Genomic DNA, 26,600 nt, shown 5'->3' with positions numbered 1-26,600 from the left:
GGTGGACTTGCTGATTATGCTTGGCCAAGAAAAACATCTCTTTTCAAAGGGAAAGAGCATCATTCATCTGCAAATTAACCCTGCATGTGTGTTGTTCGCTTACTCAGGAATGCCCTGTAGTCCATGTATTTAGCTAAAGATGAATGACATGTACCTGATCTTGATTTGACAGTCGAAACTACCCTGTGTTTTTCTAAGTTTCAATCTTGATTTGACTATTAAAAATACCCTGTGTTTTTCTAAGTTTTCTCAGAGCAGTTGACTCAAAACATAAATCAAGCCAATACAATGAGAGCTGTCATAAATTTGAAACCCCAAAACTGACCTTTTGTATAAAATTACGTTTAAAAAATTAAGGGCATTCTGTATCTTTTACAATCCAGAAAAAGGGTGCTTTGGAAAGTGTTTTGATATCAACAGTTCTCAGTAATATATTACTTAAGCTACACTGGAAAGATTTTAGAGTAAGCCTATAAGCTACCCATGCGCATGAATCTACAGGAATGCTCAAATTTAAAACTTGTAAAATCCTTTTTTGTGCAAAATGCCTTATTTCTCGATCGGAGGTGGATAGAATGATGATTTTGCTAGAAAGTTACATATACTACCGGTAGATCCTTTACACAACTTTGTGTAACGTTTATAAAACACTACAAGACTTACCCTCGGGTATGAGAGCTTCAAAAGCTCTAACAAGGATTTCAGGTGGAAAATTTTGCTCAGGAACCTCCATGCCAAGATTCACATCACTGTCTTGAAAACCAAACCCACTCAATGATGAGCCATACAGATTCACTTCCACATCTGTAACAAAAATAGACAGAGGGAACAACCCCAGAGTTGTTCATTTGGGGGTAACAAGTATTATTTCTTGTCATTTCCTCGAATTTGGGCAATCAAATTTAAATTCCTAATTGCATGTTTTGTGTGCTTTTAAAATGTATATATGTACTGGTGGGAAATCATCATATGCAACGGGTTCTACGCATTTGGTGTGGGATACAGTGACAATACATAACCACTGTAAGTTCAGTTTCAATGTATGGTCTTCACTGCGTGGTGTATGCATACCGCCATGCCTCTTTTTTTGTTGATGAGAGTACACTTGACTCTGGGTAGATTAACATCCTTTGAGGACAAGATAAAAAATACATTGACCGTTCGCACACATTCCTCCTGTTCTGCATGTCCTCCTGTTCTTTTGTGTTTGAAATAGCATTTGTATTGCGCTCCTCACATCTGGGAAAGGTGACACCATTCCAAGACTTGAGTCACTTAAAGCATCGCAACAAAGATACAAAGAACATTGGCAGTTTGGATGTTCTAAATAAAAATGATTACACGAGAGAGCAGGGAAATAATAATAATAATGCAGCAGGTTCGGTGATCAGAATAAAAAGAGCGTAGTGGGGCGAGAAGAATAAAAACCACACATGATCCAGATTTGGATTGAAAAGAAATGCTGAGGTTGGAAGAACTTATGTTTTGGTGTGTCGGGTGCTCGGAATAAAAAAGTGGTAGGGTAGGGAAACAATAAAAACGACACTTGGTCAAGGTTTAGATGGAAAAGAAATGCTGAAATGGGAAGGATTGATGTTTTTGGTGGGTTGGATGCTTGGAATAAAAATATTTAGCAGTGGTGAAGGGAAAAAAACCACATATGGTCCAGGTTTGGGTAGAAAGGAATAAAAACACTTTTGGCAGGTTGGATGCTCGGAATGAAAAAAATGTTAGCAGTGGGGTGGGGAAAACATAAAAACCACACATGGTCTAGGTTTGGATAAAGAAATGCTGAGGTGGGAAGAATTCATATTTTTGACGGGTTGGGTGCTCAGAATAAAAACAAGATGTGGTGGGCATGGAAAAATAAAAACCACACGTGATCCAGGTTTGGATAGAATCTTAGTGGGGTTGGATGCTCAGAACAAAATTATTTAGTGGTGGGTCAGGAAAAAATAAAAACCCAAGTGGTCCAGGTTTGGATAGAAAAGAAGTGTCGAGATGGAAAGAATTGACGGGTTGGATGCTCATATTAAATAAAATATTTTGCAGTGGGCAGGAAAAAATGAAAGTCTCATGTGGTTCAAGTTTAGATAAAGAAATGCTGAGGCAGGCTTTGTCAATCAAAAGATGCAACCACTAAAAAGTCAGTTGATCCCGTATCTTCGGGAAACTTACAATTTTGATAATTTTCAATTCATGACAGTCGGTTGCCTACCAATATTTGGTTGGATGAAAGCTCGTTCTCAGAGAATTTATTTGAAATACACTCCCGATTTTATCCCCCCCCCCGTTCAGTGTATTTCTCTCTTGGTCTGAAACATAATTAATGGCGTGCAAATTATTCTCACACAAACATATATACATAAATATTTCCTGGAAATTCACTTTTCCTCTCTAACTACTCGACCATGTTTCTACATGAAAACAGACAACCCACCTCCAAACCTTTTACCAAACGTCAAGAGATGAATTCAAGACCACATTTTATCCTGGCACTTGCTGCAAACAGAATGTTGTGGGAGGCCACGGTTGATTTTATATGGATATATATAAATTTAACCGAATAGTTAAATATTCAAATTTTATTAATAAATCACTTGATGACGTCATCATGACGTAAATATTTCAGAATTATCTTCATTTTATAGTTAGAGCTTACTGTAAGTTTGATGACGATCAAAGATTACTAAGGTATGAAAATAGCGCCTTGAAAACGTGTACAAAGTCAAAGGGCTAAAATAAATATTGAAAAATCAATAATAAATTGCTCGATGACGTCATCATGACGCAATGTTTCTAGGACCATGCATAACGGTTCATTGTTGGTATAAGTTTGATGATGATCCAAAGTTGAAAAAGCATTAAAGTGGCGGTGACAAAAAATGTGTACAAAACAAATGGGCTTTTAAACAGAAGAAGAAAAAAAACAAGAGCCTATCTGTCTGTTTGGCAACAGAATAGAGGGCTTTTTCGCATTCTTTTGTACATCTGAACAACTACGGCATCATGACATCAAGTCATTTTTCGTATATAACACCCCTCTTTTAAGTTATCTGCAAAGTTTTAACTTGATAGAAAATGTAATTCAGGAGATATTGGGCTTTAAACAGTCACCTTTAATCATGTTAATGTCACGTGACTTGTCTCCTGATGACATCATCATCAGGTAAGGTCAATATTCCTCTAAGGCACTCCCTTTTCAAATATCTGCAAGATTTGAACCCGATTGTACATCCACTTCAGGAGATATATGGCTTTAAAGAGTGCACTTGTAATGTCACGTGACTTGTCTCCGGATGATGTCATCATCACATGGGGTTAAAACTCCTCTAAAGCACTCTGTTTTCAAGATACCTGCAAGATTTGAACACAATCGGACATGTAAATGTACTTCAGGAGATATGGGCCTTACAGAGTGTATTCTCAGTCGACATTAGTCTGCAAAATCCACCTCATTTGCATATTCATAAATACATGTTTGTATTAACACTATAAAAAAACAAAATTCTTTGATAATATCTAACTTATCAATAATTGCTTGCACATTTCAGATTTTCTGTGTACAAAATTTACGAAAGAGAGTGAAGGACCACTATTGATGACATCTGTTGCACTCTCCTGGACATTTTGGCGCAAAAATGAATTTCAGTTTTGATAACAGTGACAACAAAGTTGTACTGTATGATATAAACTCCGAAACCACTTTCGCATTCATCGGCAGACAACGCCATGTGGGATCTGTAAGTTAAGGGTCTGGTGTTGTCATTGACTTCATCACCTGTCGCGTTTGGGGTTCATGACTTAATACATCCCCACGCAAATAAGGTATCACGCCCTTTTTTAACCCCTTCAGACCGGGAACCCGTTGACAGCCTCAGCTTTGTGTGAGGATTAGTGCATACCACACGTACAGTCTATTCACCATGCAGCTGCTGGTTCAATGGGGCATGCTGATGAACAAAACCCTCCATTCAGGGCATACCACAGCCCAGCAGTCACGGTCAAAAGAATTCCCGGTGCGAAGGGGTTAAGCGAACAAAAGAGTAGAATCCATGCAAAATTAATAACACTTAACATTTCGATAATGTCATTATGAAAAAGGGATATATCGATATTGGACAAAAGATGATGTCGACGGTGACTACATCAATATTTGATTTGAAGAATACTCTACCCAACCGAATTTAATGGAACATTAGAAATTTAATAATAAATCACTTGATGACATCATCATGACGTAACTATTTACGTATTATCTTCGATTTATGGGGAATACTTGGTGTAACTTTTATAACAATCAAATATTGCTAATTTATCAAAATAGTGCCTCGAAAACGTGTACAAAGTCAATGGACTGAAATAAATATTGAAAAATCAATAATAGATCACTTGATGACGTCATGACCATGATGTGCAGAAGGACCATCTGTGCATAAGGGTTCTTCATTGGTAGAAGTTTGATGAAGATCCAAAGTTGCAAAAGCATTAAAGTGGCGGCAACAAAAAACATGTACCAAAACAAATGGGCTTTTGAGCAGAAGAAGAAGCAAAAAAGGTAACAAAAAGAATGACTTTTTTCGCAAAATTGCAAAAAAAGCAAAAAAAAAATTCAGAACAAAAAGAATGCCTTTTTCATAAAATTGCAAAAAAAACAAAAAAAGAACAAAAAGAATGTCTTTTCCCAAAATTGCAAACCCCCCAAAAAAAGAACAAAAAGAATGCCTTTTCACAAAATTGCAAAAAGCCAAAAAAAAATTTTTTAAACCCTTTAACGAAAACAATAGCTGCTTCAACAGTACACTAAAGCAGCTAAAGATGTAGCAAAACAAAGCCTTTTTCACACAGTGTACTATGCAGAAAAGCCATTAAGAAGGCTGAACATGGCGTCTGCTACACTGCGCATCATGAGACTAGAGGGCGCACTACAGTTGATCAAGTATTCAGTAAATGGAATCATACGCAAAGGAAATTTTAATATTTAGTGACTGTTTGGGTAGGTTGAAAGCAAAAAGCTCTTCCTGTGTTCATCTTTGTAAGATATTAACGGAAATGTGCTGAAGTCATATGGGCTAACCTGGGATTGTTCTGCGCAGCATTGACTGCAGTCTGTCTGCAATGATAGATCTGCTTTGGAGGTCACTGTCCTTCAGGGTAATCTTGGAGATGGTAGCTTCTAGAAGAGTGGTTAAAGCCTCAGCATGTGCCTTGCTCGGAGCTCCAATACGTCTTATTTCTTTCAGGTTGCTTTGGCTCTGATAAAACAAACATCTTTCAGAGTTAAGTGTCAAAAGACTGCAAAACCATTGTACAAGTACCAAATCTAAAAATAATAAAAGGAAAGAAATAAATAAAAACAGACATGCCGACATAGTACTGTAGTTGCAAGGACCACACATGTTGTTATCGTGGAGGCAAATTCAAACTGGGGGCAAAATGGTTGTCCACAAACTCTGTACTTTTTAACAAATGAATTGTCTCCCCAAGTTGGTTCCAGCCAGGGCACACACAAACACACTACAAACACAAATAAATGCTTGAATGAAAGAAATGTTGTGCGGATCTGCTTACAATTCAATTATCGATCAATTTCAAGATAAATATACAAGCAAAAGTGCGACTATGAAGGACAATCAAACCCTTTTCGTAATTATTAATGTACAATAGATCAATTATCTGTCCATGAGTTCAATGCTAGTGATGTACTCAGTGCGAAGAAGAATTAGTGCCAAAAAGACTGGAACATGTTTGCGTAGAAACAGAATGCTTTTCATAAAAAATCAAACTCATTTCCACGCCTGATAATATTTAAAACAGGGTGTACTTTAAAGTATCAAATGCTTTACAGACTTAAAGAATCAAACTTTACAGACCTAACATATTTTCCAAAAATATGTTATGTTATTCCAATTTTCGAATAAAGTTTTGTGGACCTACACGTACATGTATATGTTGCATGTTTCAGAAATACAAATAAAATTACAGACCTAACATTCTTGAAATGTTGCAAATACTGCACAATTCCAGGATGGATTTGATGCCAGAGTGACACACACTAATGTACAGTTAAGGCCAAAGTAAAGGTTCACGCGATGACATGATATATTGATCACACACACGTTAGGCGCAATACACATTCCTGATACATCATGCAGGGTGTCCTCAATACACGCACTAAAAAGGGTTGGCCCGACAACGGAAACGTGTATTGGGTAAACCGCACACGCAATGCCTTAAGTGGTGTCACTGACCTGTGAACGTGAAGCAGGGAAATGCTGCATGCTTGCAAACGGGCACTACATTCTGTTCACCACAATTACATGCATGTTGGCATGTCTATGAAATCGTGGCATACATGTTAAACCCCTTTTAAATTTAAGAGCCCAATGTTTAAAAATCCGATCACGATGCAAAACGAACTACACTGAGTTGACAATGTGCAATAATGACCATAAAATAATGCTTATGATATCGATCGGTGCACCCTTGGTGTAGATATTAATGTCACCAACAAGCAGTCTGTCCACGAAGAGTGCTGGCTTGATTTGATTCGGCACAACTGATTCACGAAATCTCATGAAATGGGATTAACGATCCACCTTTAGTGAAAAAGATAACTCTTGCCGCTCCGAAATGATCTGGATTGCACAGGATCACCATGAATAATTTCCTGACGGGTTAACGTACAGAACATCTCCGTACATGGAAAAGGACAACATTAATCCACTGGGGCATCCATTTCTTCAGCCAGATCGGACATAAAGTGAATTCAACATTGCTTGCTCGTGTTGTGTGTCTGGTGAGATCAGTTGGGGAAAACACGAGTAAAACAATTGCTTCTTTGTTCCCAGGAATGGGTAGTTTTTTTTTAATCAATTCTCCCAGGAATTTCAAGGAAGAATCAGCAGCACTGAATTTTTTTTTCTAGGCGTAGGTCTAAAGGTTGTCGGCTGGTCATCTCTTTCTCCAGTGGATAAATTTGTTCATACCGATATTGACATCGGTCAATCAAATTATATGTCGCATCATGTCCACAAAACATCGTTCGTACAAGTGTACTTTTCCGTGAAGTGGATACTTCCAACGAAAATAGCTTTGTCAAATGTGTGAGGATTTATCTGGCCGCTGGGTCGCTACTCACTGTTCGTTGGCAGTTGTGAATTCACTTGCTTCAATTACCGACAGTTTTACAGATGATTGTTCTCAGTCTCAAACAGGACACACAAACACTTCCTTTTAGGCTGAGTGTGTTTTGGTGCATCGCGCTGAATATGGGCTGATAAATAAGTGAATTTGACACCAGTTTGCCAACCGCTTGGTCGTGTGTCATCCAGTTAGGTTAGTTGGGTAAGACTTGGGTGAAAAATTACGTTTGAAGGTCATCATGATTTTTAAAGGAAATTGAAGAAGGGTCAGCTGCATAAAAAAGCATTCTTCGGCGATAGAAGCCACAGGGTCGATCGGGTGGTTGGTCACCCGTCCACTGAAAAAAAATTGTTTCACAATTTCAGTGACGACAGTCAACTCCACGTTTTGCATTAAATTTGCTGGGCATGACACGGTTTCCTTAAATTCAAAGAAATTACGGCTTTGCTTTCCGCCAAAAATCCATTTGCATCATCGTGCAGCTAGGAAAAATAATTATTTCAAAGAACGGTTTGCAAAATCATATTTGGGGATTGGGTATATTCTTTTTCTCGTACACATATTTTTACGGAAACATTCCATCGGCTTTTGTTTTCGTGAAGAGGCGACTTTGAACACAGATAGCTTTGTTAAATGTGTGGGGGTTCATCCGGCCGCTGGGCCACTACTGCCAATTTTTTTTCCGTTGGGAGTTATTGAATTTTTGCTCAGATCACACACTGCACTTTTGTTCTCACACTGGACACCAAAATATTGCCTGTGAGGCATTGCGTGCTTCTTTGTGTATCGCACTGAATATGAGCTGATATATATGTGAATTTGACACCAGTTTACCAAGCACTTATTCGTGTATCGTGTTCGGCGACGCACGCAGGGATTGCAGTTGACTGAAATTGGCTTGGGATCGGTTGGGGCTTAGTGGTCTCTCAGGGCTAACCGCAACTGCGCCACTGCAGCGATAAGCCACACAGCACCGCTGCATGCTAATCTGGCCCCTATTGGAAAGAGGTCAGCAGCACACTGAGCCAGGTTCGTGAATAAAAGAAAGTTGTATAACACCACACAATCTGGGCTCTTTTTACAAGGCTGCAGGCCTGGCTGAAATACTCAGGCGTCAATAGATTTTGCCTGTTAGGCTAGAGGGGCCACTAGACAGTCCTTCAGGTGTTTGTAAGTGTCCAGTAAATGAAGATAAGAATTTTTTAAGAATTTTGAAAACAGAAAAAAAATGATAATTATCCCGGACCAGCATCATCAACGTTGATAACTGCCGCAAGCAGCAAGTGGTTAACCACACTCCCTGGTCGGCAACCCGTTTTCATGTACATAGGCTTTATATGCAGAGCCGGGGAGCCCGGAACTGGGACAAAAGAGTTGGGCCTTATAAGAAAAGACCGTGCTCAGCGCAAAAGACTGAGCTGCTGGGCATTACCGACATTTTTTCGCTCTCAATAGTGGAGATAATCCAGCCTTGTTTTGAAACAGTATACCACGGTTTGGGGCAGTTCATGCGAGCAGATTACCACCGGGGACAAAAGCGCTCCACCACCACAGCGATGAGCCACACAGCACCACTGCATGCTAATCTGGCCCTTACTGAAAAGAGGTCAGCAGCGCACTGTGCCTGGTTCTTGAACAAAAGAAAGTTACGTAACACCACACAATCTGGGCTCTTTTTACAAGGCGGCAGGCCTGGCTGAAATACTCCAGTGTCAGTAGATGTTGTATGTCAGATTAGAGTGGAAACCAGACAGTCCTTTGTGTGGGTGTAAGTGTCCAATTAATGAAGATATGAATTTTTTCAGAATTTTGAAAACAGAAAAAAATAGAAATCATCCCTCCCAGTATCATCAATATTCATAAATGCCCCGGCATGAAGTACATGTAGTTAAAAGTTCATAAAATTATTTTGAACTTGGTCTAGTAGACAATTGCTAACCAATGCGGTTCAAAAAGAATGGGTGCTACATGGTCAAACCTTGACACCCTTGAAACGAGTCACAATTGTTCGTCGATTCCGACGTGAAATCTGAACCACTAGTCACGGTTAAAGTTTCCTCATCGCTGAAAAACATTGTGTAATGCAACTGAAGGGCCGGGAAGTGGCCAGGCAAATATATACCCAGCGCCACAGAAAACGCTGCTTTTTGACAAAACAAATAACCAATTACACTGAATAATGGCCCGTCTATACCCCGAGTGTATGATGCTGATGTGCTGCCCACGTGTTCCCAGCCCAGCAGGGCCGTAAACAATGGCACGCACACCATGTCAATGGCCTGCATTCATAACGCTCTCGGCCCACACAAAATACGTTGCATAAGCCCTGTCCACGGCCTCGAGCTCTGCTCCTCGGTGATTGCCAGGGTATTCAAGCAAAGACAAAAGGGTGTTTTGATGAAAAAAAACATTAACCAAGCATCAGGGGATCAACGAACTCTCTAGGTTGCCCCAGATTTCCATTCAATGCAAAGGTTCCAGTAATTACAGGTGTACACTGAATAAAAGTTACAGGTGTGGTATGCGGCTGCAGCCGCTTCCCGGTTACTAGCCTTTGCTCCAGGCACAGCTCTTGCCGCTTCCCAGCACGAAGGGGTTAACAGCCATCTTATGATGCGGGACCATCATATGTTTACTGTATATGTACGTGTTCCGGTACATGTACAGTTAGAGTATGTGTGTACACGCACATGTACCAAGCACCGGTGCGGCACAACTTGTTATCAATTTTTCATTGTGTTTGCTTTTTTATCATGTTTTCTTGTGTGCATTATCAATGCCATGCCACATCAACGCTTAACATATGAACCAAACAGTTTGGTTCAGTTCAAAAGTGCCATTTCAATGATTTTCGGTTTGGTTTGGGTCGGTTTGGTTGCAGCACTACTTATACATGTACCTCCGAGTACAAGTACCGGTACCAGTACTTGAGTATGAGTACATCTAATTACAAGTCATAGTACTTTAAGTCTGGGAAGGCTAAATAGTTAAATATGTGATTGTTTTTATTACATCTTCCATAGCATTCCAAAATCACTAATGGTAAAGTTGCAGATTATATTTAGTCCCCAAACTGTATTTTAGGCTCCTTGGCAAAACACAGAAGTACAACATTTATACGGCAAGAGAAAGATCATCAGTTCTAATCAACCAGCAACAACAACAAGCATAATTTAGTCTCAGAGGTACACGTAAAATGTAGAATTATCAAGAATAAGCAAATGCCATTGATGCAAGGCCCAATTTCACAGAGCTGCTTACAAAATTTGTTGAGGTGCCAAAAAACCTTGCTCAAAAACAAAGGTTACCAGCTAAAACTCTGTTTGACTGTCATGCCAACCAAAAACATTCCGAAATATACATTACAATGGAGTTGTGATTGGTGATCTATGCATACATGTACACGTGTACAATGTACAGAGCCGCCACAACTCCAACTCGTGATGCATTATGCACACACAATGCGAACGCATAAATGTAGATGGTGTAATCTGCTCTCCAGACTTAATATTCCTAAGCCCGTGTTTTTCTGTATTCTAGATTCTATATCAGGTCAGGGAACCAGCCTAGCTGCAACTAAAAAACGTGACATAGAAGCCAATATTTCAAGTTGGGTTAAGAAGCCGTTTAATGGCAATGTCTGTTTGGCCATCTCATGCAGTTAATCAAACAAACATACATTTTGCAACATTTTACCCTCAAAAACCGATCCTGGCACATCACTGCAGGACGGTGATGGAAGTCACTGATGTAATGGGGACGTCATTTCAAAATTGTAAAATATTGTAAAATTGGTGTGTTTATCTTTTTAAGGATTTTTATTGTGGTTTCAACTCCTAATTATCTTTACATTAAAGACCCCCAAATTGTATTCCACTGCTACTCGGACTCTGGAGTAAATGAAGCACAAAGTTTGCAAAAGCTCAGGTAAATCCAACTCACATTAAATTTTTTACCACAATTAGTAAACCCAAATAATCCAGTAATGGTAGCATTCAAAATGAACTTGGTACAAAGCAGTTTCAACAAAATAGGTAATAAGTTTTGTAAGAAACGGCAATTATATCACTTTTCTATTCTCAAAGTAACATCACTGATGTAACATTTGTATGTGAAGACATCGTGTCTTGATAAATCAGATGAGTACAATAAAACTTTGTCTGCCTATGAGTGGGAATGTAGCTCTATCCTGTACAACCTAATTAAACCCAACTTATAACCCGTTTCAAACAGTATACACACGACTTTCGGCTGGCAAAAATCACTGATGTAACAATATTTATAAGGGGCGTCACTTTTTTAACTTGCCCAAAACAGTGAAGTTAATGATGTGATCATGCCGAATTAAAAAACTATTTAATTTCATATTTATTTCTAGATGTTAAGGAGTATGTTTATTGAAAGAGAATCAAGAAACTGATTCAGGCTAATACATGTCACTAATGCTACAAGATACATGTATATCAGGGGACGCCACATTTAAATTATCAAAAGCAGCAAAGGTAAGTTAATTCTGAAAATGTTGTTTTCAAGTTCATTTTCTTCTCATCCCATGACAGATTGAAGGTTCTTTTTCCGTTAAATTCCAATTTACAAGTTGAAAAAATCCATTAAATTTTATCACCCTGCATTTTGTGTGCTCTTGGGGCCATTCCAAATCATGCTCTGCACGTATAATTTAACCATCTTATTATACTACATGTACATCTTTTTATCATTTTATTACATCACTCATAAACTCACTTTGAAGTACAACCATTCTAGATGAGACCTGGGGTGGATTTACTTTGGGTTTTGACTTGACGGGTTACAAGTCTTATGTTGTAAATGTTAGTATAAAAACATTAAATATTTTAATGATTGTATTGTTGTATGCCAGTTCTTTTATATATAACCGGTTTTGCCCTTACCCAACGTATATTAATAAGCACTGTATGCTCAGTGCTTGTCCGAGAGCTCGTGAAAAAACCTCATAAGCTTACTCGGGTGGGACTCGAACTCACGACCTCCTGCTTACTAGTGCAGATGTCTTAACCACTCGACCACCGAGCTTGCCGGGGTCGGCTTTTTTCACGAGCTCTCGGACAAGCACTGAGCATACAGTGCTTATTAATATACGTTGGGTAAGGGCAAAACCTGTTATATATAATTGACATTTCCCCAAAGCAAAAATACATCTTGAAAATGCCAGTTCTTGTTGACTTTTGACATTTATCATTTCTCTAACAATGTTTCAAAAGTAACACTGTTCCTACTAAACAATACATGATATTTAAATTAACAATGTACACTGTACATGTATTATTTTCCAGTTGAGGTAAAGACTTCTGGCCCCCAGCCGAAGAATGTCTTCGGCTGCATACTTAGTTATTCTTCATGCAGGAGATCCACCAGAAGTTGCCTACTAACACATTAACCAAAGATCGAAACAACTTTGGCATTTGAATTACCAGTATTCTTGTTGCAGTCCAAAAAGACTTTATGACTGAATAAGAAGTTACATCATATCCTTCCACTGGAAAATAGATTTCAACACTAACAATTCCAATATTAAATGCTAAAACTGTCCTGGGGTTTCCTCAGTTTTTCTCCTCACTACTTCAGTGGTGTGATTTTTACATATAATTAAAAGCGTCATTTGCTTCAGTCGTGTTAAATTTAGACAATAGTCTTGCCCCAACAGGAACCGGTAGTGGGGATTCCAACTTTGTTACAATATTGCATCTTGGACGTACATACACTGTCATCACCGTCTGGCCATGTGTGTAGTGGGTCATCCTTCTTTGCTTTCTTCATGTATGTAAGGCTGTAGGAGCCATCTTCTAGCACTGATGTCACCTTTAATGCAAGGATAAATAAAAAAAAAACATGTTAGAATCTGCCAGTACTGTTGTCACCTGGCTTTGGCTAATAAAGCAAGGTTGATTATACCAGAAAGTACCGATTAATTTTATTCAGCTTGGTGTATAAAAAGTTAACTGATATAAAGAAATAATTACCGGTACCCGTGCCATATACAACTCGGACTTTTTTCTTTTGGCACTTGGTACCCTCACTGCTACAAAATCACCAACATGTGGAACATTGGTATCACCTGTAGTTAAAACAGTAACAATGATGCATCATCAGCTGTAGAAATGCCTTTTGTAAATTGTACAATACGTTACATAATCTATCTGGACAAATACGTCTGTTCACTGGGGTATTTTATGAGAGTAAATTTGAAAAACAATTCAAATTCACTCACTTTTCTTTATAATCGTTTTAGTGTAATTTCTTGGGTGCACTGCAAAGGGGCACATACATATACAAAGTGCCTCATACTGCACACACTTCTTTTGAGCACTTAAATGATTATTTTACCTGTGGAACCAAAGGCTTCAAGTTTTTATTAATATGATAGACCTACCGTACCTTTAGACTTGTCTTCCTCAGGCTTCTTCTGACCACAGTGCTTGCTGCTGTCTGTGTAATCCTGGCCCTCTGCTGGTTCATCATCCCCAACAATGGTGCTGGTCTAACTATCTGAAGAAAACATAATAGTAACAAAGAATTGAAACATGTAACACAAGTAATATGTAGCACAATAGTGGAGCCCACTTTACTTTCTGAAGTCCATGCATTTAGTTGTGACTTCACTTCTCAATGATAATAGTCCTATTGATTAACAAAAAGTCATTATTTCCTTTGCTTTGTCAAAAGAACACTGTCTTCACAAGTGATTCTTGCAGGACACAAGTGTTTCATGAGTGGCTTTAAATAGGCCTACCTTAAAGATTCATGGATTCACTGTTGTTAGTGTTCATCTGGTCCTGTTCTGGTTCATGGTGAGTATGTGTCACTGGTTGTACGCTGGTCTGTTTATCTGAAAACAAAATGCAATGCATGTACAATCCTTACTTGAAACACTGCTGTTTTGGTTTGATTAAATGCAACTATGAAGTTTCATTATGCATAATTTGATGGTCAGGCAAGTTTAAGCCTTAGGGAAAAAAGCTTGATAGCAACGTACCTGTCTGTTGGCAAGTCTTTGGCTTGGTAAACAGATCCACTTCCTTCCAGTCCTCGACATAATGCTTGTTGAGGCAAGATGAATGGTCTCCATTAAAACATGAACTGCAGAAACAGGATTGGTCTCATATCTTTACTTTCCCGATGCAGGTAGCTCCTTTGATGCTGTGTACCTTCCTGGTCCCTTTGACAGTCCTGAACCCAATACTGTCATGATCCCTGTCTCAATCAATCTTTTCTACCAGAAACACTGTCTAATGCTCGCATTGCCCATCCTCTGGTATTTTATTCAGTTTCTTTGCAAAGCTGGCCAGGTCAGAAGCATTTTGGATGACTGCTGTTCCTGCTTTAACAGAATTAGTAGCTTGACTCTTAATCACAGCCGATTCCCCATCACTTGGACCTTTGCCATGCCTTGAACTGAAATAATGGTGCTCCATGTCAATATATCTGAAGTCATACGCCGCCATAGCAATATCCAAGAATGGCCCTCTACTTTTGTATTGACTTGATGCTCCGTCAGAAAATCTCATGATCCTGGTCACATCCAGTTTCTCTCGTAGATGCTTTACAGCCTCTTCCACAAAACCATGTACGGCATGGGAGTCATGAGTTGTGTCGGAACTGATGAAGACAAGAGACTCCTGCATTGCCTCTATGCACACTGGACACTGATAGCAGCAGATGATTGGATGGGTGGTGGCAGAAGCATGGTGCCAGTGGGCTGACTGTATTTCATCTTGAAAGATGCAGGTATAGTTCTGCACAAAATCCAGGACCATTGTGACTGTCTTTGGTGGAGGTGCAGTGCTGAGTTTGACAAACTGTTCAAGCTGCCAAGATGCATTGAAGAGGTGAGTGCTGATGGTTTCTGCTTCTGCCAGGAGTTCACTGGTGCATTCGAGAATTGTTCCAACTTTAGTTGTTATCTGTTGCTTTGCTATGTCTTTTCCGTTGTTATTGACTGTTGTCCTTTCCCACCTTTTCCGGGTGATCGCTTTGTCTCCATGCTTCTTTATCAGCCCTTCCATCTTCTCTTTAATTTTCTTGGTTCCACACTCCTTGCATTTCCTTTGGATGCATTCCCGTTTGTGGTAATTGTGCCCGTTTATTTTGCCGCACATCGTATTCCTTGATAACCCGTAAACCCAGTGAATGATGTTCTTCATTTTGTGCGAGTGTGTGATGTTGAGTGCTTTGATTTTCATTTTATTTTAACATTGGAATGTATGGCTTTGAACTTATGGAACAAGGTTCCACAGGGACTTGAAGAAATCCAGTTTTTTTACAAGGTTTTCTGACTGATTTTTTTTTGTCAGGTAGTTGCACTGACTCCTGTTCATAGAAGTCTTCCACAATTTCTTTCACTTCCTGAGTTACGGCTCTCTTTGTAGCTGTAGTTTGTTCTTCGGATGCCTTGCGAAATGTTTTTGCCGTTGTAGAAAGGATTCTACAGGCTTGACGCTGAAGGCCATATTTCTTCATGAAACTTGAGCATTTCATCAAACTCCATTTCTTTGCCAAATCTTTCCCTTTCCTTGTCTTCTTCAACTCCTCCATTTGCTTCTCCACGGATATTTCCACTACACGTCTTACTTCTTGATGAGCCACACCGAGACCCTGCAAGACAGCTCTTTTAACTGTTGGGCTGGTCCTTATATTTTTCTAACAACTCTGATGATGATCTTTGCCAGCTTGGTTGGTGATGATGGTAGGTTTTTGAAAGCCCTGGATACTGCTTTTGCTTGAGCTTGACTTTTTCTTTCTGTCTCAATGATCTGTTTCTGCAGAAGGTCTTCTTCTTGCTACAAAACTTTCAACAACTCTAGTTCTTCATGACATTTTTTGGCAAGTTCTTTCTTCATTCTTCTGTACTCCAGTAATTCCAACTTCTCCTATTGTCTTGTTGCCCTGTGACGTGCATTTTCTGCTTCTTTAAAGCCTGGTTTGGCTCGCTGTGCTTGCTTTTTCAATCTTGCTTTTTCTCTCTTCTCCACAGCCTTTTGATTCTGAGCTCTAGGTTTAACATTCTTTTCTGCTTTCCCTCTTCTTGGTGCTTTTGTGTTGTGGTTTTGACTTTTCTTTTTCCCTTTTTCGAAAAGCTCTCATTCTGTGTTTGGCAGATTCATTGTAATGCTTCAATTTATCACCAGTGAGCCTAGCCCTGTAACTCACTGAATACAGCTTATCCAACTCCTTCTGCTTTTAATAGTTAGCTGGGTTATTGTTTCTCATTTTGTTCCTCCAACATTCTTTCTTCGTTTTGGGCACTGGAGCGTTTTCTTCATGACTGCTTGTTGTGAGTACTGAAAATGAGGTTGAAGGGTGAAGATCCTGCTGACAATCTGAACGTTGATCATTGGATCTCTTCCAATGTTACTTTAAAACCAGCCGCAGTCATAGTCTTGGAGGTGGCATGATGCCATTGAGCTATTGAGCATAAACACATACAAACAAAGAAAATGGCATTTACTAATGTACTGAAACATGAACACACAAGGAAAACTGACTAAGTGAATTCCAATACATTTTACTGTGAACAAAGAAAACTGACAGAACGGTATGGTATTCCGGAGATGCAGGTACAAGTCGCGCTCCTCTCAGTTTTCTTTGTTCTAAGTAAAACTTAATAATACTGATAAAGTTACTTGTAAACAAAATCAAAAACTGATGCACTCAATTTGGAACTGAGAAATGATTTTTTGGCGAACAGTTATCGGAATGACATGGTTTTGGTAAAGCAGTTTGCATGGTTTTTCCTCCATGGTTGTATGTACTGTACAAAATGCATTTTTTCCAAAAAATTGTTCCCGAGTAGTCTGCATTTATTACCTGAACCATGGAGCTATAAAAAGCACCAAGCCTGAACAATGATACAGTGTATTTGATTTCTAATGGCCTCGGTATCCACAATTTCACACAAGCAAACAGTTTCACAGGAACTTTTTTGGGGAGGGAACTTGCATCCTCCATTTAAAAAAAAGATAAGAAACTACATGTATTTTTTTTTACATGGCCTTACACCACAGGAAGTACAAAAGTAACTTTTAACTGTTTCAGTCATTGCACATACACGGAATTTAATTTAACAACAAAATTCACGAGGAATAGGCCTACCGGTATATTAGGATCCAATCATTATGAATAAATGTACATAAGCCTACATAAGCCATTGCATTACACGATAGAGACAAGGCACATCACCACAGGTTGGTTTGTACATGATTAGGCCCAACAGTTTGTATTGAGCAAAATGCACATTATGCACAAGCATGTGTACCGACGTAACAAAGGGGATGTTAACATATGTTGCGTCAAAGACCATGGTGCATAATGGTGACTGTTATCTCAACAACAAAAAGAAAAAAAAAGAATGAGTATTTTAAGAGCAGAGCATTTTAATATACATGTAAAAAAAATGACCGAGCATCATTTACATAAACCGGGTCCTGAAATAATAGGGACGACACATTCTCAAAAAGTACCGTTACGTCAGTGTATCCCTCACCGATATTTCTTACATTTAAAGAATCTTATAATTTTTTTCATGGCTCATATTATTAAAAATGTTTGATGAAATACGGAAACAAAATGAAACGAGCTCATTCACCCCAAAACACGGCCATGTCATTTGTAAAAGACTCTAGCGAATACTGATGAATAGTAATATCCCAGGGACGGCATGGAACACAAAAATGCGTTACGCCATCCAGCATTTTCAGATACACAGGACAAACAAGTCCAAAACAAAACCTATACCGAGAAATACCTCAATATAAACCGTCTTTCACATTTCATGTTTTAAATGGCATTTCTCGCTTGTTATTATTTGTCATTTGCATCAAAAATGTGAATGTAAACAATGATGTAATGTAATTTTGAAGGGGTTGGTATGTACAATCGACAAGAATTAGCATGGGTCGTCGGCTGTTCGGCTACATGTTACACATTGTGGTGATTTTCCCAACGTTTTTGTGAATATTTTGGTTCAATAAACACATTAAACAAATGTAAAAACTTACCTCCTTCTGTTTTATTACAGGAACCAGTTTTAAGAATCCCGGCATAATTCAGTTCCAAGGTGAGGCGGTGTTTCCCGAAGACGTCATTTTTGGAACTTGTGTAATTTTGTCATTGGAATTCCCAAACTTACGGGTAAAGTTTATGGGATTCCTGGACTTATTTGCAAGGGTACACAGCATGTACCACTTTCTCAAAGGGGTGGATAGATGCAAAAATTGGTAGAAATGCTCACAATGTACAAGTACTTGGAAAATTTGAGTCCAAGACGTAAGTACTCTAAACACAGTAGTAGTTGAGTACAAATGCTGAGTATGAGTACTGCAACACTGGCACATTTACATGCATGTGCATACGAGTACGTATACATATGTATACATGTATAATGTAATGTATGTGTATGAGACATTGGAAACTCGCTACGGACATGCTGTAGTACTTCCGTGTATAAAAATGATACATTAATACCAGTAAAATATCTCCTCCATCACATACCCGTGAGCAACTTTTCAACACGTTTCCCCAACGTTTATTTAGGCATTACATTTCCATGAAATATTATCATCATTTCAAGTGCAAGGTGTTGTGGTTATTTTTTTTTTAACAAAACAGATTCTACTACCAAACTGTGGCATTTGATATATTCAAAGGACCCTGGTATCAAGTCAGCATTCTTTCCCAGGATGGTGACCACGTCCAAAGGGGCAATTTTCAATTAGTCTTTTATTTTAATGGAAAACGGCATTTTGTTATTTGAAATCTGGGAACAACTTCGAGATCTGGCAAAATCCTTTCCCACTTGTAAATACTACAATTTTAATCAAATGAAAGCTGAAAGTTGAATTTGGCCCTGCATGCACCAATTCTAGCTGCTTGCACACTGAAGAACTGTTATGCTCCACTTGGCAAAATCATTCTTTTCATCATCATTTCTTTTCTTTTGGAGTTACCTTTGATCGAACACGAGTCAACTATGATCAGCAGCATTCAATCACAATTTCTACACTTTCATTTATGACATCATTTGCCTAATATGGAACGTAAGGGGCATGAATATTGGAGACCGGTCTGAATATACATAAACACAATTGGATGTAGTGAGAATTTAGTACTGTTCTGCAGCTGAAATGCTCTACATGTATCTTGGGTGTTCTTAATTAATTATTAGTGAATTTTCATCACATGCATTTTACACCATCATGTGATCCGGGGCCATCGTAAATTTACTGTACATACCTGCTTTGGTGTGATTCGACGACTACAATTAGAAGCCATTACAGCACTCGTGGACAAGTGGTACACGGGCATCTCATTCCTTCTTCAATCAATAGGGTGTCATGATTTGCCAAATGCGTACGCGGGTCAAGCTGAAGAATGCATGAGTGCCGTCCTACTGTAGTTATGGCATTTCATCAGATAAGTCACACCATGTGTACTCACACATCTGCAGAGTGCAGATGCAGCATATACATGACATTGATAATAAAGCAAACACAACGAAAAATGAAAAACAATTGTATTGAAACTTGTTTTCCATTTTTTGTTGTGTTTGCTTTGTTATTCAGTTTTTTTAAATAGTTTCCATTTGCTATCAATATTGTGCCATATCAAAGCCAAACATCCAAACCGACCAGTATATGTACAGTGTAGTTTGGTTTGGTTCGGTTCGAAAATGCCATGTTCTATGATTTTGGGCTCAATCTGATGGTTTGGGTGCAGCACTAGCTGTCGCTCTCGAAAGGTGGTTTAGCAGCTGGTCTCTTTGCTTTGTTCCTCCACATCACTAGATGTTCGTAGGCATACCTCATGCTCATAAAACTTTAAATTTGGAACAAAGATAGTAATTACTCTAATGGCAGTAAGTTTTTATGCTGTGACTCATTTTACTGTCAGCACTAACAGACAATTCAGACAGCTTTCTGCCCTGCACTGGGCTGTGTAGGCCTATAGGGTTAGCAAAATCTCAAAAGCGGGACTGTCGACTTATCTTGAAATATCTTACCAGTAAGTACTGGTACATAATAATGTCAAACAATCTGTGAAACCTTACCACCAGACCTTCTGTTATTTTTGAGAGAAGAGAAATTTTATTAATTTTCCAATGATCGTCCAGACAGACGATCTTTGGACAGTACAAATGATCAAATACTGCAACCGTTAACAGGAGCTGTTGGAAGAGGGTCATGTGCAAAATGCCAACGCACCATCGGTATGCTTAAAAGTCATTCCTGGCTAATAAAATACATGTATAACTATAACTAATGACCTAAAGAGATTTGGTCTGTTTGAAATTAAACTTTATGTATGAAACTTTGGAAGTTTACTTCGCGTAAATATATCATCTCGGTATCACCCCTTAAGCTAATGGTATGGTCGAAATCAATCCCGGCCTCTCTGTAGGAGCAGATGATGTGTATGAAAAATTTTTGACCGATGTAAGCAGGCCTACACGTGAAAAGTGAACTGTACATGTACATGTGCCTAGTGAATTGTGCACGTGTATGTATGTGGTCGTGTAGTCACTGTAGTACTGCAGTCAACTCACAGCAGGATATATCGGTGTTTGACAATTCTCAGCATTGCATTGTTGAAGATGAAACACATAGTTGAAGATAAATTTGCCAACCACAATTACCATGCAAAACAAAGGAAAAGAATGTCTTTCTTAAGGGTCAGATCGACCTCATCTGTGAACGTTCCTGCCAGGCAGAAAATGTTTTGCAAGACAAATTACATGAGCTGTGCTCTGACTGTCAAAAATTAACAGCAGTGAACTCCAAAGCTAAAACAAGTCTTTTTAATGACACATAAGGTACATTTAAGTCACAAACCCCTAAATCGGTCAATTTTGGCAAATTGCAGTACGTATCAATCCTGTACAGTACTTAAATGTAAATGTATGCATCCATTTTGGAATTCCCACCAGGGCGACTAGCTGATTTCAGAAAAAAGGTTTGGCTGATTTCAGAAAAAAAACCTTGCTGTTGTCAAGTTGGGGGCCAATTGGCATTTTGTCTTGTTCAAACTGGAAGTCAACCAGTTGCTTTGTGGAAACTTGGCCATGTGTTAATTCAAAGGAATTTGCCCTGCCAAAGATTGCCGGCTGATGTGTGGAAGATCATATGGTTGGTAATTTTAAAGCTTCCATGTTGCATTCCATCTGCAGATCCACCAGGTTGTTAACGGTTCTTTTGTTTGGCAGGGATTAGCGTGCTCTCTGTGATTCTACAAAATGTCTGCGTCATGGAAAATGGGAATTTGGGGATGACGCCCAACAAGTTTTTCTAATAAGTACACATGTAAAGCAATGTTGCTCATTGCACTGCTTTGACAACAGGGAATAAAAGAACAGACAGCAAAGGGCTTCGCTAAAGTATCCATATACATGTACATTGTAAATTGTTAATACATGTATATGTCAGGCTTGTGCGGTATTACCTTTTTCGATACCGCGGTATCCATGAAAAAAATACCGCGGTATTTACTAATACCGCGGTATTTGTTGCAGAAGGCAACGACATCATCAAAAAGTAGCAGCGATGCTGACATTCAATGGCAAATCACAAACAACACTAGGGGCCAGCATAAAGGGTTTTTTAATGTCACAAAACCCCCTAAACTTAATAACTGTTATAATTTATCTCTCCATTTGATGTCAAATAAAAATTATTTACGTGAACATTTTTTTTTAAAGGGACAGTGTATTAAATACTGATTCGTTGCTCCATGATTCCTGGTCACTCGTACGGTGTGAAAATCTGCACATATACCGGTACTACAGTCAAGTTGGTACTTGCTGAGACAGTGCGTGATTGTAATGATTACTTGCGGGTCACCAGTGGTTGCTCCTCTTAGCTGCACCCTAAACTGCGCGTGTGCTATGGTATGGTGGCTTTCAGAAAACTCTGCAACCCCGGCAGTTGACTCTTGTTATTACGAAAGCAGTTGTAACGAAATTCCGATTACAACAAGCACAAATCTGTGGTCCTGGTGAAAACGTGCACATTTCTATGGGGAGAAAATATGTTTCGGCGAAATAGAAATGTACGAAATTCCTGTTACAACCATAGAGGAATGTATTCTACCCCCATGGAACAACGAAAGGTTTTCGTGACTCCGTCGCCTGAAAAACCATTCATGAAACGTTTGCGAATCGCAGCGGTGAAAACATGTGCATGGTGCACACTGGTTCCCACCGGTCCGAACTGTTGCCACTGAAGGCATGATGGAAATGCAGCAACCAGTCAATGTACAGGTTCTGCCAAAAAAAGGATCCACGTTCCACTACATCGAATGCAGCTCTGTAGTTGCAAGTCACAAAAACACTGCCGTCACAAATTTTTCTGCAGGTACATTCACAAAAATTGATCTCATGTCTATGTTTTCTGTGTTCATGAATTTAATTTGAGGTTGTACTGCTTGTACTCAAGCGAGCGTGCTTCCACAAAACTTCCAGTCACGCAACACAAAGCTTATCGCATATATGCATATGCCTCCATATGCATCATGCACGCTTACAACGCGATATACATGTACAGACATCTTTTGCCAGATTCCTGTCGTCATGACACGCTAGTGCACAATTAAAATCAATGATAATTTACCTTGATTACAAAAACGCTAAAACAAAAATTCCCATCCCATTTCCGATAAAATACGCCCCAAATAAGTTCGCATGACTATTCTTGTATCTCAAGAGCTTAACCAATCGCCCAAACACTGAATTATTCATATTGCTGCAAAAAGACCTAGCATATCGGCCGATGAGACCGTGTGTTTTCACGAGGTGCATGTACATTTTGTGAGAACAGCTATCCAATCGCAATATTCCTTCATGACATCATGCTCCTTCAGCTACCATCTTGCGCATGGGCGGCCACGCTGCAGCGGGCGAGTGAACTCAGCCTATCGATCAAAATCGTGTCATGCAGCTTGTGTCAAAAATCAAAAGACAGACAAAAAATTAACAAAAAATGTCTCTCCATGACACAATTTGTGTTGGAAAGACTACTTCCATGGATGGGGGCTTTAGTTGATGAGCCTTCACATTCTTGCAGGTACATCCAGGCCTACATGTGCATGCAGGTTAGTTACTGTTAACTTCGTCGTCATCCATGGCAATTGAAAGTCTTTTAAAAATCCCTGGATCGATGCTTTCACATGTACTTGCTTTTTTAAATTTCACATGCACATTAAACATGTTGTCCTACAACGTACATCACAAGGTATTTGATTAATCATAACCGAGAGATCTTTTTGATCAACCACATTGTCCTAATTTTATTCCAGACAAACTGAAATACAAGCAGTGACAAGTGAGGAATCAGGTTTTTGCTTCTCCTTTCGTGTGGTTGGAACGAATGTGGGAACAATAAAAAAGATCATTGATTGCCGTGGATGTCGAAAAGATGCAGATTTATAGAATCATTTTATAGTTTATAACAAACATTCCTGGCTTCGGTTAGATAGATTTCTGATCCGCCAATAAAAATCTTCGGAAAATAAAGTCCAGTGCGAACACGGAAGACCAGTTGATTTTTAATTTCCAACATGTACGGCTGTGATACATGTACACGTATACATGTGCCAGTGAGTAATACAAGAAGCACTGCCTACAAGCTATTCCAAAACCGCAAACTCGACGTTGGCGATTGGGAAACAAAACCTTTTGACAGGCAGGTTGATGGCTGCATGCTGAAGTATCACATTAAGTCTTATCTCCTCACCAAAAGAGACAATACAAACGTGATGCTGGATGACTGAAACCACAAAGTATGCAGTCACTGTTGTGGATATAATTGTCTGCTTTCATCATATGAGGGTTGTGGGAACATTCTGAACAAATTAGCCAGAATACCGTGTTATTGAAATTCAATACCGAATAAGTCGTTATTCCGGTATTCATGGAGTTAGTCGGTATTGTTCGGTATTAAAAAAAACGCGGTATTCGGTAATACCAAAATACCGCCCAAGCCGAGTATATGTACACCTTTTACAAAATACAGTGAAACCTTTTACAAAATACAGTGATAAGTTAAAGTACATGTAAATCAAGGTTGCTTACCTCTTCCAGTTTCAAGTGTCTTGGTTCTTTCCAGTGCTTCATACACAATGCTATAGTGTCCAGATGGTAATTACATAACCGGCAATAGAACGTAGCCTGAGGAAACCTTGAACTTTTCTAAAAGCATAATTACACCACAAATAAAAAAGAAAGATTAAAAGTACCAAAATTTTTGTTCGGGTGACCTGAGCTATTAAACACCCAAAGCCAAACAAAAAGTATGGCATGACAAAATTAAAGGTATAATTTTTATCGGAAAAAATCTGATTTCAGTGAATCCTGTCAAGTTTTCAGGGATACCTAATGTGTTACAAGAGTGACCCAATACATATTTTTCTGTCTTTACAAAATTTATTTTAACGTTAATTTGTTCAAATGAAAAAGAACGAGAAAAATGCTACATGATTGTTATGTACATGTACAGTGTGGATGCACAAATATGGTACTGTTCGTCTTCAAAACAGCTGACTGGAAGGCATACTGAATAACCAGTATTAAATTACTACAGCACTTCATGTATTAAACTTGCTATGAACTGTAGCTAGGGTTTGGCATTAAAGACTATTAGCATATCTGCACGTATATTTTCAACTGATACATAACTGTACTGCTGTCTATCCATATGCACAGCTTTTGAGTTCTTACTGTGTTTTACTCAAAAGAAAAAATGCTTCTATGACGCTTGTGTAGGTTGTACATGTCTGTTACATTTAGTTTGCATAATTCAAATGTACATTCCATCTTTTTTCATTGTGATCTACAGATACGCACATGAATTCAAAATGTTTGAGCTCACGACAGCTTAGGAGTATCTTGACGCGAAAGAGTATAAATTACCATTCTAGTAATTTAGTGTATCAACAGCTCTTCAGCATGTTCAAATCCTCAGACAGGCTGAACTAAAAATATATAGGGGTGCTTTGTACCTCTTTTAGTCGGAATATGTAATGCTTCTCCATCATATCATCACTGCTATGTACAGTGTTCGACTGCATTACAGTAGAGAGTGGTTGCTCAATTTCCTTTTTCTTCCCTTTTTTTTGTTCAGATTGGGTGTTTCGGTCAGCTGTTCCATCTGATGCATGTGCCAATTGAGTAGGACCCTGGTCTATGGTTGGAATGTGTTCCTCCTGCAACTTGGCATCTGAGTCCTTTCTTCTTGCAACATCACAGATAGAACCTGTTCTCTGCATGCACTTCTCCGGATTAAGATCGGCATGGGCGTTACTTGTTTTGTTCTCAACTTTTCTCAAGTATTGTTGGTGGTCTCTTATTTTTATCTTTTCTTTAACATTCTTGCTGTGTTTTTTATGCTGTTTTGCAGGATGCTGGGAATGAGGTTGATCCATTTTACCACTTTTTCAATTTGTCAAAGCATCAATCTGTGTAGAAAGAAAAAAGGAGAGGGACACTTCAAGTCTTTGGTCAAGACACAATGTACATGTAGCGACGTATATATTTGCACAAACTGTTTAGGAATCTACATGTACATGTATTAGTATCAAAGTAAGGAAAATTACATCTACATGCAAAATCAATTTTTATTTAGGCATCCACACTAAAACGCAATACAACTGAAAACAGGCAAAAATTACAAAAGAGAAGAGATACAGTGGAGTGCCAAGAACAGTATAAATGTCCCCATAAAGGCATGTCTCCAAAAAGTTAAATAAAATGTGAAATGTCACTTTTTTTTGCTTAACTTCCTCTATTTTCTGTGCAGAAGCGGAACTGTGTATAGCACACTTGCTGTTATAATGTAATGAAGTGGTACATGTAGGTCACTTAGGAAGTCACTTGAAGTATTAGCTCAAGGATGCCATATACATGTACCAGGCAAGATATGGGACGGAGGGGTACCCCCCTTACCTGTCCAATCCCTATACACTCTCTACACTATTGTTACCTAACACATCCCCCCAGAAGTCCGTAAAGAATTCCTGAGATTCCGATCAAACAATGACCAACACAAAGGTGGTGGGGGGATTCTCTCCGTCCCATATCTTGCTTCAAATGGGATGCCAAGGCAACAAAGATAAGCAAATGGAGTGAACACAGGAGTCAACCTGTACTTGTGCCAATGATGTTACGGTGTATAACTTATAGTTTCAATTTACATTTGAGATTGCAACTTAACTACCAGAGCATGAAATTACAAAATCAAAGATGCTTGGACAAATTGTCCAACCAACATAACAATAACAGCTCTTAAAATGTTAACACAATACATGGGATTAGGGCATCTGATTTGTTATTAGTTTTGTGTTAGAATTACGTTAGTTACCCCCAAGACATTCATCAGGGCTCATCGCTCATCACCGGCCCGTGTCACCTAGCGCAACTCGTGTATGCATACTTT

At 38.9% G+C, this 26,600-nt stretch overlaps 2 protein-coding genes across 13 annotated transcripts in view; both read right to left on the bottom strand.

Moving 5' to 3' along the window:
* The window catches only part of LOC110988048 (terminal uridylyltransferase 4-like), a 179,533-nt gene that overhangs the window by 132,943 nt on the left and 19,990 nt on the right, over positions 1 to 26,600 (bottom strand). For all 12 annotated transcript variants that reach the window (XM_087144097.1, XM_087144094.1, XM_087144096.1 and 9 more), the window contains 4 exons: positions 25,168 to 25,623; positions 24,242 to 24,358; positions 5,078 to 5,255; positions 664 to 804 (listed from right to left, as the gene is read on the bottom strand). In XM_087144097.1, the coding sequence (XP_087000223.1) occupies positions 664 to 804; positions 5,078 to 5,255; positions 24,242 to 24,358; positions 25,168 to 25,590 (859 nt within the window). In that variant the 5' untranslated portion in view covers positions 25,591 to 25,623. The remainder of the gene's footprint in view (positions 1 to 663; positions 805 to 5,077; positions 5,256 to 24,241; positions 24,359 to 25,167; positions 25,624 to 26,600) is intronic.
* LOC110989048 (uncharacterized) lies at positions 10,750 to 15,367 on the bottom strand. Its single transcript, XM_022253139.2, has 4 exons — positions 14,159 to 15,367; positions 13,916 to 14,011; positions 13,561 to 13,671; positions 10,750 to 12,984 (listed from the first exon to the last, which is right to left on the bottom strand). Exon 1 carries the CDS (start codon positions 15,363 to 15,365, stop codon positions 14,412 to 14,414), a length of 954 nt encoding a protein of 317 aa, XP_022108831.2. The 5' UTR covers positions 15,366 to 15,367; the 3' UTR covers positions 10,750 to 12,984; positions 13,561 to 13,671; positions 13,916 to 14,011; positions 14,159 to 14,411.

The sequence above is a fragment of the Acanthaster planci genome, linkage group LG12 (assembly GCF_054643075.1).
Source record: "Acanthaster planci isolate LZ-2023a linkage group LG12, COTS_SCS, whole genome shotgun sequence".
Taxonomy (NCBI): domain Eukaryota; kingdom Metazoa; phylum Echinodermata; class Asteroidea; order Valvatida; family Acanthasteridae; genus Acanthaster; species Acanthaster planci.
Note: the sequence above shows the minus strand (reverse complement) of the source record. Positions and strands in the feature narration are given on the sequence as shown.

Bases quoted from the DNA above. Each gene is read 5' to 3' on its own strand.
- LOC110989048 (XM_022253139.2), bottom strand. From the start codon at position 15,365: ATGAAAATCAAAGCACTCAACATCACACACTCGCACAAAATGAAGAAC.